The 17,320-nt window shown below is 37.9% G+C and overlaps 1 protein-coding gene across 1 annotated transcript in view; it reads right to left on the bottom strand.

Moving 5' to 3' along the window:
• LOC112503532 (small RNA degrading nuclease 5) overlaps positions 1-14,067 on the bottom strand; it is a 38,052-nt gene extending 23,985 nt beyond the window's left edge. Inside the window, exons 1-6 of the mRNA XM_025107549.1 lie at positions 13,908-14,067; positions 12,146-12,263; positions 11,658-11,714; positions 11,495-11,560; positions 8,379-8,512; positions 8,178-8,287 (exon numbers count right to left, since the gene is read on the bottom strand). Of these exons, the coding sequence (XP_024963317.1) occupies positions 8,178-8,287; positions 8,379-8,512; positions 11,495-11,560; positions 11,658-11,714; positions 12,146-12,235 (457 nt within the window). The 5' untranslated portion in view covers positions 12,236-12,263; positions 13,908-14,067. The remainder of the gene's footprint in view (positions 1-8,177; positions 8,288-8,378; positions 8,513-11,494; positions 11,561-11,657; positions 11,715-12,145; positions 12,264-13,907) is intronic.
• Positions 14,068-17,320: the final 3,253 nt, after the last annotated feature.

Consider the following 17,320-nt stretch of genomic DNA (forward strand, 5'->3'; position numbering starts at 1 on the left):
CCAGCTTGAGGGGGAGTGTTAGAATATATTGTAAATATTATGTCTGTTTAGGGTTTCTGATGGGCTGTACGGGCCTATGCTTATTTGGGTTTGGGTTTCTTATTTGTGTCTATATATATACACGCCTCTCCTTTGTAATTAATTATTCAGTAAATAAGAATACTTCTTCTCTCTGTTCCTCTGATCACATCCACCAATACCTATCAAATTGGTATCAGAGCCAGCGGATTCTTGCAACCGATGGCACCAAAAAACAAAAAGGGAAGGACCAATTCCTTGGAGGAAAGCGTTCAAGTCATAGAAGCTCGATTAGAAACTGCTTGTGGTAATGTTGAGGCTATGAAGACAGATCCAAAAGTTGGGGAGTTGGGAATCCGCTAGTATAAGTACGATGGCAGATTTGGAATGAGGAATCCAATTAGTGTGATGGATAAATTAGAAACGCTTTTGCCAACAAAGAGACCAGAAGAGAAGGTTATGTTTTTTTTTTTAAAGGAAACCAGGCAAATTTATAAACCAAAAAAGAAGAACAGCGGACAGACAAAAGTTTGACCACTACCTACAAGGTATAAATCCCAATGACTTGGCCAACACCCCATACCAAGCCACAACAAGCCAAAAGGAACAAAGGCCAACAGACTCAAACAAGCAACAAAAAATAAAATAGAGGAGCAAAAACCGCAAAGAAGCCCCCCAATCCCAGAAACGATACACCATATCAACCAGCACTTCTCACAGGCCGCGTCGTCAACCAATCCGCACGAATTGAAATAGAATCATGAATAACTTTGATAAGTTGCAAAGATGTGCGACTTTCCTCAGTAAAGAGACGTCTATTTCGCTCCTGCCAAATATAAAAAACAGACGCTGCCACCGCAAGCTTCTGCTTTAAACATTTCGGACGTCGACTTGAATCCGAAATTGTTTCCAAGATAAGATCCCACGTAGAAGGCATATCCGTCAGGTCCGTAATGTTCAAGATACCATCCCAAACTTCACGAGCATAAGGACACTGAAAGAATAAGTGGGAATGGCTATCCATACAAAGTCTACAAAGCGAGCATTCCAGATCCGGTGGTTCATCCTTCCAAAGCATACGATCTTGTATAGGAAGACGCCTCTGACAAGCAAGCCACAAACAGAATGCATGCTTAGGGATATAGCCAGAGAACCAAACCGCTTTGTGCCAAGGAACGACCGGGTGAGATCCCTCTAATAAAGCCCAAGCATTACTCACCGTGAAGTCTGAAGCAGAAGTAAGATCTTCCCCCCAAAGAACTCTATCACGAACTGAATCAATCAACAAAGGTAACGAAGAAGAATGCAGCTCAGCAAACCTACTACTCCAATCATCCGGCCAAACACCGTCCCAACTCATTAGAAGATCACGAACCGTCGTAAAAGTAGAGAACCCACTTGAATGGACAAACCGGTAAAAGATAAAAGCCGAAAGATGACCACAGGATAGCCAACCATCCTCCCAAGCATTTGTATCCCGACCATCACCAACCTGGGAAAACAAAAATCCTCGCAATTGAGTACGTAAGTCCAACAGCTTGCGAAAGACCCACGACCAATTTGAGCTTTCCTAACCAGCCAGAAGTGAGAGGAGCGAAGATTATGACTATACACCCAACAAACCCACAGAGAATCCCGATGCCTCACAATATCCCACACATGTTTAGCAAGTAAGGCTCTATTCCAAGTGGACAATCGCTTAATCCCAAGGCCTCCAAAAGCAAGAGGTCGACAGACCACATCCCAAGATAATCTACATCTACCTCGAGGATCGTCCCTTGGAGCCGATAAGGTTATGTTTATGGGAGGTAAAGAAGCACATGAAAGAGAGATGTTTGTAATGAGAGGACTTGGGGATGGTAGGTATACACCAAATTGGAGGTTGAGGCGAGTGGAATTGCCAGCTTTTAAGGGAGACAACTCGGAAGGTTGGATTTTTAGAGCCGAACGTTATTTTGCACTACAAGGATTTGAGGAAGCAGAGAAGGTGCCAACAGCTGGAATATGAATAGAAGGACAGGCATTTGTTGTGGTTTCAATAGTCAGATAGTAAGCAGCCCATCACTTTGTGGGAAAGATCTCAAATGATTGTTCGCAGGTCGATTTAGATCATCCCAATTCGGAAAAGCTTTTGAACAGTTGCTCCCCTTACTACATGCGGGGTCGGTGAGAGAATACCGATGATCCTTCAAGACATTACCTTCATCCCTTTCCTGGAGATGGTATTAGAAGATAATTTCATGAATGATCCCAAGTCGTCTATTCAAGAAGAGATTAGATTATTGAAGCCTCTAAGGGTTGATGAAAATAATGGAGCTAGCACAATTAGTGGAGGATCGAGACCTTCAACTAAGGGGTGGTGGAGCTAAGCTATTTCATAACCCATCTAGACAAGTCCCTGTTGCTTCTTATATCATAGAAAGGAGCACATCAATGGGTGGTAATTAGCATGTACCTCTCAAAGCCATCAACGGTCCTGGACAATGAACAAGTTAGAAATTCTTCCAATGAGGCGCCTTAACGAAGAAAAATTGCAGGACAAACAGGGAAGGGGCATGTATTTCCAGTGCAATGAGTTCAATCTGGTGCACAAATGTAAGAAAAAAGAGTAGCAGTTACAAAACGGCCTTGCTGACTCGGAAGGGGATGACTAGGAAGCTACAGGGATTAAAGCAAGAACACCAGTTAAAGGGAAACGCCGATTGAACTTGCTATCAACTTGGTGTTTGATTGATGTCTCCAAAAATTATGAATTGAAAGATCAAACTAATCAAACCGAAGTAGTTGTTCTAGTTAATTGTGGAGCCTCCGGTAGTTCTATATCAACTAAGTTGTTGAAAAAACTCAATAACAATCGAAGAAACCATGGGATTTAGGGTAAAGGTAAGCACTAGACAAACAGCGATGGGTAGAGATGTGTGCAAAGGGGTGGGGTTGACACTATAAGGGAGCATGGTGCATACTAATTTTTTGCCTTTGGAATTGTGCAGCGACGTATTATTAGGTATGCAACGACAGAAAACGCTAGAGGAAATGAAAGTGAATTGAAAAGTTCAACAACGAGGGTCGAGTTGAATGGTGTTATGGTGGTCATACAATGTGATCCCAGCCTTGGCAAATCTGCAGTAACCCTTAAGTCTATAGCAAAAACATGAAGTGTGGGGAAGAAGGTGTTATCGAAAGACCAATGCAATCAACAAGAAGATTACGAGGTTACGGAGGTACCCATCCACCCAGAAATTGTTGAAGTCCCGGCAACATTCCCGGATGCATTTGAAGGATCAAATTCCCTACTGCCAAGGAGGCCAAGTGAATTTGTGAATGCCTAACTGAACGTATGACCACGCCATTCCATTAATATAAGACCACATTGATATTTACATGAGCGGGAAAAAGAGATTGAAACATTGGTGAAGGAGATGTTAGCTGCCCAAATAGTACAAAATAACAATAGTCCTTACTCGAGCCCGGTTTTACTCGTTAAAGAAACGGAGCTGGAAATTTTCCATTGATTTAATCAAGCCACTATAGCCGACAAATTTCCCATACCCTTAGTTGATGAGCTAGTGGATGAATTCATGGGGCATGATTTTTTTCCAATATTGGATCTAAAGTGGGAGCACCACCAAATATGGATGAAAGAGGAGGATGTAGCCAAGACAGCCTTCCGGACACATGACGAGCATTACGACTTCTTGGTAATGCCATTTGACCTCAACAATGCCCCTTCGACCTTTCAGGTTATGATGAAGAAATTACTTCCGCATTGCTTCATCATTATGTACTAATCTTTTTTAACGACATTCCGGTATACAAGAGTTTGGAGGAACACAAGCACCACTTAACCTAGGTGTTGCAGATTTCACGAGACAACCGATTGGTTCCTAATCAAAAGAAATGCAATTTTGGTCAACAAAAGATTAGGTATCTAGGTCATGTAATCTCAAAAAATGGAGCAGAGGCAGATTATCAGGAAATAAAAGTTATGCTGGACAGCTGGAGTGACCGAGTCTTAAAAACGTTAAAGATTTATGAGGGTTCCTTGGAATGATGGGATATTATCGAAGGTTTGTAAAGTGTATAGAATCATTGTTACCCCATTAACCAAGTTATTGAAGAAAGATGGGTTTGCTTGGAGTAAGGAGGCTGAAAATTCCTTCAACCAGTTAAAGGAGACAATTACTAAGATCCCCGTCTTGGCTTTGCGCAACTTTCAGCACGAGTTCATGGTCGAAACTAATGAACGAGGATAGGGGCAATCCTTATGCAGCAACAAAGACCGATAGAATTATTTAGACAAGCCTTGCCCCCCCCCCCCCTGTGCAACTTCAATCGGTGTACAAAAAAAAAACTGATGGTGATGGTGTTGGCCATTAAGAGGTGGAATCATTACCTTTTAGGTAAGAGATTTGTCGTCAAAGCAAATCAATGAAGCCTTAAATATCTGTTGGAACAACGAGAAATGGCACCAGAATGTCAGAAATGGTCGATGAAGTCCGTAGATGCCTTGTCTAGAATCAACTATGGTCCAATCTTATGAGGATGATGGCAGTGCATGCGGTATGCATACAAGCAATACGATAGGAGATAAACAAGGATGCAAAATTCCAAGCAATCGTGTCTAAATTGTAGGAGGGTGAATAGGTTGAAATATCAAAACAGAAGGTTTTTTGCTGCGAATAGTGCTACCAAGGCGCTCCCCGTTAATTCCATAGTTGCTTCGAGAATATCATGATCAGAAAAAGTGAAGGCAATGATCAGAAAGTATGTAAATGAATGTCATGTTTGTCAAAGAAATAAAACCTCAGCCTTATCACCTACAAGACTTTTACAGCCTTTGTCTCTTTGATGTATGTTGCAATTTACATTGCTACAGCATCATTTTCCCATGTTTTTCCTTTGTTTTTTATTTTTAAACCCATTACTCGAGTCTTTTGTTTATTATTTTGCATCTTATTAGACTGACATAGTTAAGTAGGCCTAGTGGACTAGTCAATGTTTTCTGGGCTGTTTTGTGGTGTTGTAGACCCTAATCTGTAGGATGGAGATGCTACAGCAGAATCAAAGAAACGATGCTGCATATGCAACAAGCTGATCGATTTCAAAAGAGATGTTTGAAGATATAAGACTTTTGTAGATTACTTTATTTCCATGTCATTAACAGCCGGAAATCAAAAGATCTCTGAAGAAATGTTTTTAGTCAAGATTAATAGTACTATTAGGTGTACATAGTCAAAAGTAGACAAAGTACTCTTCTATTGTCCATTAGGTAATAACCCCTCTAACCCCTTTTTTAAGCCACCTTCCTAGTGTATTTACAAGAAGCTTTGGCTGGGTTTTTAGTATGCTTTGATACTTCTGAATGCTTTTGGTTGTTACTTTCATGTTCCAAGCTTAGTTACTTTTGAAGTTTATGCTTTCTAGTCTCTTAGATGCTTTGGCTACAAGTTTCTAAACAATTTTTCTCTTGTTTTCAAGTCTTTGGTACCCGAGCGAATATGAAGCGCATTGATACAAGTTAGGCCTTGGAATGAAAGACAATTCCGAGATCTAGCTTCAAGAAATAGTGAATGGTCTTATCAAAGACACAAATGTATAACTCCCTAGGACCTTTGAGTTTCATTCTAGCAAACGTACTCCCCAGGCGAGATACTTAACGCGTTAGCTAAAGTCTCTTGAATATATTGGAAGTTGTGGAAACTATTGTTTCTTGCTCTCGGTTACTAGATCGATTCCTTCAACCTTTCTTTTACTTATAATCTACTTTTTTATTTAGTCGCTTTCATTTAATGCTTTCTTCTTTCAATATGCAAGCAAACCAACAATGATATGCTAACCCCTTCGCTTGGGTCTAAATGAAAGTTGATACCCAAAACTATTAGATGATGTTGACTCGGATGTTGAACCTATTGCTTGTGATTAGCTCGTTTATGAACACTTTTCCTATTTTGTTTGTGTGGAACTTGTTCAAGTTGATATTTTGATGTTGAAATTATATTTTTAATTAATGCAAATAGCATGTTAAGTTATGTATGCATACATAATAGTTATTATATGAACTGCTATTTTTTGACAGCTATACCACCACAATAACCACCATTTCAAAATCTCAGTCCTGACCGCTATTTTGTATTTTGACTGCTATAACAGTATAGTTAGAGATGTATACTTGCATCACTATTCATCTATCATTGTCTGTTAGGTTTATTTTCATAGAGTCCAAAGCAAAACACTCCTCCAGGAAGAGTATGGGATGATTTCTCTATGGATTTTGTGGAGGGGTTGCTAACGCCAGAGGGTGTGAACTCTGTTGGTTATCATCGACAGGCTTAGCAAATACGATCACAGCCACCCTTACGACACAGGTAGGTTTTGAATTCACGAAGGAGGAGGTTAGATTTTATGGATGCCTAAAACCATCGTGTATGTCCATGAGAAGATTTTTCTCGATACTTTGTGGAAGGATCTTTTCGTTTACAAAGGACCAAACTCAAATTCAACACACAATACCATCCACAAATGAATGGCCAAACTTAAGTCGTTAATAGGTTCCTCCAATCATACTTGCATTGCTTAGTGAGAGGCCAAAACGATAGAAACGCTGCTATCCTTGGTTGAATATTGGTACAACACATCCTTCCATACACCTTCTAATACCACCACATTCATGATTCTTTATGGGAGAGATCCCCAGACTAGTCACCTACACCGTGAATGAAGCTTCCAATGCAAATGTAGAGCTAATGCTATCGTCCCATGACAAGCTGTTGAAGGAAATGTGGTCACAATTGTTAAAAGCTCAACAGAAGATGAAGGCCTCAGCTGATAAACATCAACTAGTGGTGGACTTTCAGGTGGGCGAGTGGGTTCATATGAAACGAGACAGTATCTTCAAATGTCACTCGCCTCTAAACGTATTATGAAGTTAGTCCCACGCTATTACGAACCTTTCCAAGTGATAGAGAAGGTGAGAAAGGTGGCTTACAGACTCCAAGTACCAGAAAGCACAAAGATCCAGCTGGTGTTCCATGTGTCTCAACTTAAGGTTGCCAATTGGAGATAATCAAGTCCACACACATCTTCACCAAGGGCTGCAGAAGAGCCAGACACTATTCCAAGAACCTGATATATTAAAAGGCATTTGATTTCAACATAATAAGGTGGTTGGAAGTGGTTGCCATCATTTGAAGACTCCTGGGAATCTTACGTTGCAATGCGTCAACATTTCCCAAACTTTCACCTTGAGGACAACATGACTCATTAGGGTTTGGGGGAAGCATTGATATGCCACCAATTTTTTAGTATTATTCTATAAGGGCCAAATAGGGGAATTAATTAGAGAAGTAGAGGCACTATAGTCAAAGAGAAAATATTAGTCTATTTAGGGTAGAAAAAATATTGGAGGAGGTACCGATTTTGTGAGAATTCTCGATAGTGGGAAGGCTCTCGCTCTCGAATTCCATATGCGGCTAACTATTATCAGCATTTTTTCAATTTCAATCAATACCTATCACATTAGTGTCTCACAAAAATTATCAGTTTTTTGCCGATCAAATAGATTTTATTCAAATAGTACTATTCTTATTAAACTCAAGACAAGGTACCTCATTCAACTCTACTTAATCCATCCCCAATATGACAGTTTCATATGCTTGGTGAAGGGAAGAATTTAGATCCGTATGGATAACGCATTGATAGTGACAGTGATTTACAACACAACACGATAAGAGATTCTGACTACATATGCTCTGAGCAAACAGCAAAGTCCTAATTACTTCATGGCTTCATGGATGAAGTATGGTGAAACCAACAGATATGATGTTACTTCTGAGTTCCAACCATGTAGCACCACTGATGTGTCCTTATCAATAATTAATGGTCAACATAATTTCCACCATGCATCAATATCATAGGTTCAACAACATTTTGATGCATATAGCAACAGTCTGGTCATAGTGTTGTGGTTCATTTATAGGAAGTGTAACAATTAATTTGCACCATGTAAATACTATGTAATCCATTTAAAAAACGACCACACGTTAATCAAACAAAGTAATTTAGTACATATTTCATCTTGCATGTTCTTCATGCTCAGAAGACTTCATATACTAAGAAGGCAAGCACGTTGATAATTAGAATGAACTTATCAGATTCCTCACCTGGTTGAGACCAAGGTCCACATTTATTAGTAACTGTACCAGCTTCCCTTTTCCTTTTAAGTTTGCATGTAAGAAGTGCATCTATTATCTGCATTCCATCTGATACACAGCTAGCACAGGAGAAAAAAACAGAACATGATTGCTACGAGAACAGAAACTCCCAATAGTTATATTCAAAAAAGAGGTCTGATGTTGTCCAACCTAGGTGCTAGAACTGCCCTTGGGATCCCACAACATTCTTTTAAACTGTGTAGTACTTTAGATTGAGACAGATAGATTGCTGCATCAAGGCCTGGAACATAAAGCATGGCCACTTTTGGAATCAGGGGCTTGTTCTACAAATCAAAGGAATATTATTCAGTATCTCCATAATTGAAAGTACATTCTCTCTTAAAATAACAACAAACATGAATGACTTAAGAGTATGACATTGCATTGTAGGAGTGTCAATTTTGTACCAAGACAAACCAACCAATTCTCAAACCAACAGTACCAATTCAATTGAATTGGTACCAATCTAATTGGTTGGTAGTACCGTACCATCAATCTAAATTTGGTTGGTACGTGGTATTAGAAGTTGTGTACCACAGTAATACCGTAACATACCGACTTATTTATTAATTAAAGTTTAATTAGTAACACAACATATTTGGATTTTGAATTTTAAATCATCTTGTTCTAATTTTTGCTAAATTAGAATATGGATGGGTATATAGAATTAAATTAAATTCATTCGCCTAACCCTAACAATCTTAGTAACTTGTCCATACCTCAACAGTCCATCAAAACTCCTAAATTGCCGCTTGTGGTAGACTATTAGTGAATGCTTGTATTATATGAAAATTATTTGAATGCTTGTATAGGTAGGGATAAGTGGTACAACAAATATCAACATGTTATGTGAATGCTCGATTATTTTAGTGCATCTATATCTAGTTAGTAAAAATGTCAATTCAAATAAATTTCTAACTTCAACTTTTGTGATGTTGGTACAATACCGTACCAACATGTATAGTTAGTAAAAAAGTTGGTACCAATTTAGTTGGTACTAAGTATAGTTGGTTGGTACATGGTATAAAATTTTGTGTACCAATTATAATTGATTGGTACATGGTATATAATAAAAAAACATGGTATGGTACCATATTCACCCCTATCGCATTGTATCAACACAAATCGATCCTTATACCACTTGACGTAGACTTACAAAGCAATCCCAATTCCCAAGAATGATTATAGAAGTTTTTTACCAATTTAAATTTCATACTAGCAGTGTCATTAGATGGCATTAGTTTGAACTTTTCAAAAGAGAGTACCAAATGAACTGAGCTATAAGAGCAATAATAAACCATTAATAAAGCACACAAGGAGCTATATACACCGTCAACATAAAAAAGGTGATCACCTACTTAGATTTGCAAAAATCAAGTATATTGGTCAGAAAAATTCTAGTAGTAGCACTTTGATGTAACTTTTCCTATTGTACCAGTGAACACGTATTCAGCTGGATTTTCTAGTCATGTTTACTAAACGAACTTTGGTATAATGGATTGACCGATTCACTTGTCATTGGTTTCTCCCTTCTCCCTCTTGTTTTATGCATCATATGCAAAAGGTTGAAATTCCTATGTATCTAACATCCACTCTCTAACATTTGTATTAGAGTGAATCAATATCTTGAAACGCTAAAACCCCATTTTTAGAAGCAAAAGGAACATGAGAACCAAATCTTCGTGTGTTGTAGAAGACAAGGTCAGGGTTGCACCCATTACATCAGCACAACATATATGCAATGTTGCACCAATCAGTCCTTAGACCGGTGAGTTCCATACAGTTAGTGGTCAAACCATATCTTTAATTTTTTCTAATCCTCTATGTTTTCCTTTCCTTCATGACAGCAAAAGAGAAGGTAACACAAGAGATGGAAAAAAACAAAGCAAGTCGTAAAAAGATCAAATTGGAAGTGCGAAAATCTACCACCCTTAACACGATAGACAAGGAATAGAAAGATATACACACTTTATTGTCTATTCTTCTGAGTTCTTGTCCTCATTCCTCTCGTCCTTCCTTTTAGATTATTGAATCTAAATGTTTGTTAATACATCCAACTTCAAAGTTTCTAGCGAAATAGTTTAAAGAAACTTAGTTAAGAAATACATTTTTCACATCAACAATACAAACAATGGACGACCATCCCACTTCCTATCTAAGCAAGTGCATTGCCTAGCTAAATCCTTGGAGTAAAACCTCATTTCCCAGTCTCTCAATATGTCTAGCCATCCATTTCAACCCAAACACAAAGTGATACAAACTCTACTAAAAAAAAAATGCACCATAATGTCACACTTGAAAAGAGGATGCATATCCTTCATAGGCATTGCAAATGTTGACACTTACCCGGAAGAATGCTCATTGTGTAAATGTGCAAAAAAGACACTTTTTTTCTTCTATCCTTTTACAACGCCAACTTAAAGCTAGTATTTGCAATCTTTAAAGGCAAAGCCATAAGGAGAGGCATTCACTCTTAATAGCCAAGGTGCAAGTGTTCTCTACATTTAAGTTCGGTTTTTTTTTAAACTCCATTAAATCCAATCTAAGGGGGTGTTTGTTTTCAACTTAATAAGCTCAATGGGTGGTTAGCTTAATTGGTTAAGTTATATTAACATGTTTGATTTTAACTTAATACTAAGAGATTGACTTAACATGTTAAGTTAGCCCATCCATCTTAATGCATTAAGTTAGAATTTTTCCAAAATAAATCACACATTTCATTACAAAATAAGTAGTTTACCAACATGCATAAATTAAAAATGGTATCAAACAATAATACTTTTTTAAATATATATTTTCAGTTATTAAATTTTGTGTTATGAAACAGTTGAATTCAAATTATTTATGTTATTTTAAATAATTCATATTATTTTAGTTTTTTGTCATTCAAAATGTTTATCAAACAACTTATTTTTATTCAAAACTTATGTAGGCATAAGGTTAAAATGGTAATTTTTGTTACTTAAACTATTTATTCAGGACAACAATCTATCTTAATTCATCCAGATAGATTAATGCTTACAGCCAACTTCATAGATAAAGAACTTAATGGATAAAAAATCAAACAGCCCTTAAGTGAGTGTGCAGAACCAGTTCTAAACGTGGTGATGATATATCATTTTCTTCATGATTAGGCTTTTTGCATTGCCGGAAGTTTGGTGAAGAAAAGAGGACTGGTGGTGGAGGGTGGAAATCCCCCCATGAGGCCTTCAGTGGTGTTTAGTACTCATATATGATCATCCAAAGCATACACATTTATATACAACCTTAATGAAAACCCATGATGGCATGAATCCCTCAGCAAGCACCCAAGTGACAAGCCCCTGAATATCCTGTCATATTTGCAAAAAAGAACTGATCTATAATTATCAAATTTTAACAACTAGAAATGGAACTTCTATAAAAAGCTTTATGTGACTTGATACCCACTTCCAAGTTCAGAGTTGAATTCGCTTCTGGGGTCTTAAACTCCACACCTGCTTTCGCCTGCTTTACATGCAGACTAGAAATTATAATCCACCAGAACCAAAACGTGCCAATGTGAACATTCAAAAAATATTTCATCAATTATTCAGTCAGTTATCTCCGCTCCTCTTTAGACCTCTTTCCTTGAAGATGAAGAAATCAATTCCCTCCTTCCCAAGTTCAATTTTGATAACGAAAATTCAATCATAGTACTTTTCAACTTCAAAACTTAAATAGATGACTTCTAGCATCTTAAAGTTTTTTCATTAAACGAAATCCACAATTTGATGTAGTATCAGCGCTTGCTCACTAAAAAAATTTATTAGAAATCTCGAATTCAGTTACAAGTCATTTTAAGTCGGTCCTTTTTGGACATATGGATTCATACAAGCTGAATAGCATCTGTCAGTTCAAAAAAGTAACAAACAAAAACTCAAGATTATATGAAGAACCTGTGGGCCATAGACATCAAAAAATGCACTGTTTGGATCGTTGTTGGTGCCAACTTCTTCTCCTTTGCCACTGTATACCGGAGAACTCATTGTCTCCACCGACAAGAGAAACAATTCCCTGATAATAAAAAAAAGGTTAGTATCAAACTGTTGTAGGCGGAAAGGGGTTAGGGTTTTTGAAAGCTTGTTCCACTATTCCAACTCCATCCACCACGATTATCAATATTTTCAAACCAATTAAAAGAAATTCACAAAAATAGCCAATCTTGGTGAATACTTCAAGAAATGGCTTTTTTCGAAGTTTATCAAGAAACATCCATTAGCTAATAATTGCATAAAATGGTTCAGTAAATTTGCAGATTCAACTTTTTGTCAGATAGTCATATCCAGCCGAAAAGTCCCACCTGGTCCCCAGGGGAGGAGCCAGGATCCAGTATTAGGGAACAACCAAGCATAGATAAATAAAATAAATAAATAAAAAGATATTGATTTTCTTAAAATGGCAAACAAAACAATAAAATGTTGATGAAATGAAAAATATTGTATCTTGGAACATACGTGTAAATTGTGAACATGGTAATGACATTCAAATAACAATCTGATTTTGTCATAGAGATGCTTTGTGGAACTAAGAAACCAACATTAGTTATGCATTTGGAGAGTGATGTCACTTTTGGAGGGTAACCAATAGATCCAGACCGATTGTTAGGCACCTAAGAAAGATATACTTGCAGGATTTCCCATGTTGGTTTGGCATAGAATGTAGAGAGGTCACGAACACAATAATTGAAATGTCCAAGAATTATATAAAAAGAAATCTCATCTGTTACTGATCTATTGGCAACACTTGAAAAGGAGACAAAATATTTGCTAAGAAATGCTTACCAATTATTCTTGAGCATAACCAAGAATCTTTTCTTTATCGTCATAAATTCATCATAATCAAACAAACAACTGAAAGAGGAAGGAGTTCATCCTTCTAGACTGATATTCTTTGATTAAATCACATAAGTGTGAGGAACTGTTCAAACAGTCACTTTTTGAAGGTACACCAAATTTATATACTGCCTGCCTACAATGTTGATTTTAACATTTTCCGTGATTAGCATGTCTCCTTTTGTTATAATATCATAATCAATAAGTTGTGAACAATTATTGGGATAGAGAACTAAGACTCTTTCCCTAAATCCATCCATGAATTTACTTTCTTCGCTAAAAAAAGCCTCTACTGTACGATTTTGAAAATAAATACTTTTCTGCTGGATGAAACTGCTCTCAGCGATTACATCATATGGGTAAAAGAAAACTAAAATTTGCCAATAACTTCAGTGAATAAAATCTGAAATAATGCAAGAACAGTAGCCTATCTGTCATTTTTTATGTTCCTAATAAAGGAAACTCAGTTTATAAAGAAGCAAATCAACACATAAGCATTGCGTTAAACTAACCATATTGCCCAAATATTCTTATAATAGGAAACAAACACCAAGAACCCTCGATTGATTAAAAAAACTAACATCGCAAGACAACAACTAAGGTTGAGAAAATTAAAATAAGCTACGAAAATTAACATCAAACTAACAAATAAAGGCAAAAATATAGGTTGATGCTCAAAACTCAATTACTAAAATGTAAAAACTCAAAACAAACAAATCATTGAAAAATCATGTAAACATAATTGATAACACTATAACTAATCAATTTAGGGCAAATGGCAATTTAGGGAAAAAAATTGAATTTAAGTTAGGTTTTGGGACAAAACCTGAATGAGAGATTGAGAGCCTGAGATATTGAGAGAGTGTCTAGCCGAAGAAGAGAGGGGAGCCGAAGAAGAGAGGGGAGCCGAAGAGGGTGCTGGGTGTGAGTCGAGAGAGACAGAGTGAGAGTCGAGAGGCGAGAGATGCGATAGGTAGAAGCTTCACTGCTTCAAGTTGAAGAGCAGGGTTGTTGGTCTTAAAAACTTCAAGGGGGTGTTAGGATTGCTTATAAAACAACGCCCAAGTTGACGACGCTTAACATAAAATATAGCCACCGGAGCCATTTTAAAAAGGGAGAAATTTGCACTACTTGGTGAACTAGGTTCTTTTTCCTCATATTGATCGTTGTCCTTACGCCTCATTCTTTCAACACTTATATATTTTACTCGGGCGATGTCGCATTAATAATAAGTAAATTTGAGTGTTTGGATAAACGTCAAACTGGTAATAAAAAGTTTTTGTAGAAGTTAAACTATTCTAACTTATAATAAGTTGATAAGGACTTTTATAGAAAAACATAAGTTGTTTCAAATAAGCAATCCCAAATAAGCAATCCCAAACACCCAAGACTCCAGCCCTCCATTGCTCCTTGATGCTTTTTTTTCTAAAAAATCTATGATTTTGGAACGAATAATTGTGTGTGGGAATAGGAGTTAGAAGACTAGAAGCTTAAGAATCCGGTTAGAGCAGAGATGGCCTCAGTGTTGGTGCGTACAGTTGCTTGCACCGTAGAAAGCTGTTGTTTGATCTTGAACTTCAGCTTTGACAGCTGAGAGATCAACAAAAACTTCATCCCTGAGAGGCATGCCTTTATGGAGTTCGTCCATTTTTACAAAGACAGTCTCCACGGTGGGGAATATCAACTTCACGTCATCAGCCATGTTGTATTCTTCTTCCATGGATGGCGTTCCTTCGTCGCAAGGACCTGAAAAAGAAAATGTTTGAGCATAAGATAGCTCGGGGTTAGAAGAAATGAAAGGGTTGGATGGAGGATTACATGAGGGTTCATCAGCACCATCTGAAGGATTGATGTTGGTTCTCTCCAAGTTGTTTTCTAGAGGATAGGCGTCCTTTAACTGAGGTGTTTCGAAAGGAGCAACCTCAGGTCCCGTGGTGGGTGCTTAATCATCAGGGAGGACAATTACTGATGACTCATGAGCACGTGTCAAGACCAAAGAAGGAGGAGAAAAGAAGATGGTTAAGACTATAGGACGTGGGTGTTCAGCAGTGGCTATGATGATATTCACACATTTAGTGATTTGGGTCACTGAGGCGGTTGGGATCGGAGCCACAGGTACGACAGTGATTGCAGAAATCACTGAAGAGATTGGAAGAGATAAAGCTGAAGGTGCCTCGGGGTTAAAGCTAGTTTCAACAGATGAAACCTTTTGAGAGGTAACATCCAGAGGCGTGGGTATCCCCTTTTTGGCTTTCTTGGCCCTTGATGGAGAACCAAGAGTGGTTTTAGAGGAGGTTCTTTTGGAAGAAAGGGAGGTGGTGGTTGAGATAGACTTTGGAGGGTTTTCCTTATTCTTGACCATCGGAGCAAGGGAAGAAGGAAATACAGTCCCAGTTGGAGAAGAAGAAGAAAATGCAGGCACAATTGCAGAGAGTGCAATGTCTTCATTCCTCAGCTTATGATCCAAGATTTTGGATCCAAGCTTGCAGATGGGAAAGTTTCCTTCAATGGAGTACTTGTTGCCAAAGATCTTGGCAAACACCATGGATAAGAACCTGTTGTAGGGTACTACCTTCTCCCTCTAGCGTTTGTTCAGCTTTAGCACCAGATCTTCAAAGATCATAGCAGCAAACTTGATTGGGTGCTGGCGAATGACAGATACGCCAATGTTCAACGCAACTCTGGAGGCTTGATCTTGGACACCATTCTTGCCTCCCATACATTGGATGAAATGGGAAAACAAGTACTGCCAAACCGTAGACATGCGGTTCTTCTCAATCTTTGAAAGCGACTTGAGGAGATCGTTGGATTCCTTCTTCGTTGGCCAGACGTAGCCAATATCATCCAGGCAAGAAATGATGATATCAGTGGAAGGATCACTGACGTAGGGACCCTTTGGGAAACGGAGGGTGTGCCTTACCGTTGTAACTCCAACACTGACAGTCATTCTGTTGAAGGTGAAGGAGATTTTCTCCACCTGTTGACCAGTCTTGTCAGTGTCTTGAACAACTTCAGCAATGAGCCTGTTGATCCTCTCTCTCAGTGATTTGATGATAATCTCTTTTCATTTACATGAAGTATTTTATGTTTTTGTCTTTTCAGTTCCAACGATCTTCACTGAGCCTGTTCAGTGATCGCTGAAGAACTTGTATTGTAATTCAATCAGTGACAACGATACTTCAAGAAGACAACACTCACACCAAAGAACCTTCAGCTAATGTCGAAAACTAAAACTGAAGATTAAAGACTGGCGAGTACGTGATCTAAAGCGGTACTCAGTGATTACAAGCATGTCTACACATATGTGAAGATTGCTCAAGCCTCAGCGAATGCTGAAAAGACCTCTAGGTTATTCCAGCATTCAGCGATCAAAGGAAACTTGCCAAGTACGATTGTTGTTGTCTTGTCCATATACACACAAAGGACAAAACCATACCCTTTATAATAGTTAGTACGGTACGAAACCGACTAGTCGACTCTATTGCCCACCAACTTTAGGTAAGGATGTTTGCTCATGAATAGTCCTTTTTGTACTATTCACTGTAGCAAATGACAAGTCTTCCTCTCAAGGTTTGACACGCACTCTTACCCTACCATATTACATTAAATGAACATTTAATGCATTGGGTATAAATAGAAGTGTTTATTCTCCATGCAGAGTGCGCGCAACTCACTCTCTAAACCTAATTCTTACTTTGAGCATTCTAGAGCTGAAGTAAAAGAACTTTTCTTTACAGCATTTCTTTTCTCATTTGCTAAGAATCCGTGTGTAACCAAAGATTGTTTAGATAGGTTTTCTTACCTTATCTTTCCGCAAACAGTCTTGTAAAATTTGTATTGATTTTCTCTATCAATATACATTTTAAATTTGAAAATATTATGTTTGTATTCATCCCCCCCTTCTACAAACTATTTTACTTATCTTGTAGACCCTCAAGGGACCAACAGAGCCAGAACTGTTGAAGGACTTCCTTCACCATGATAGGTTAATAGGTGAGAGCGTAGGAGATAGGGGAGCTCCTGAGGAAAGTAGCAGCTTCCTCATAATAGGACTTGCTCGCCGGGATGTCCAACAAAGCCACATGATTGTTTGGCTTGAAGGACACTTCGTCGATCGAAAAGTTCACGTTCTTGGCATACATTTTCTGTTATAAGCAAGACATAAGAAATAACAGATTTGTTAGTAATCCAAAATAAGAATGTGAGCTATTAAGTTTTGAAACAATAAAACTTATTTTG

The sequence above is a fragment of the Cynara cardunculus genome, unplaced genomic scaffold (assembly GCF_001531365.2).
Source record: "Cynara cardunculus var. scolymus isolate 2C unplaced genomic scaffold, CcrdV1 Un_Scaffold_3189, whole genome shotgun sequence".
Lineage (NCBI taxonomy): Eukaryota > Viridiplantae > Streptophyta > Magnoliopsida > Asterales > Asteraceae > Cynara > Cynara cardunculus.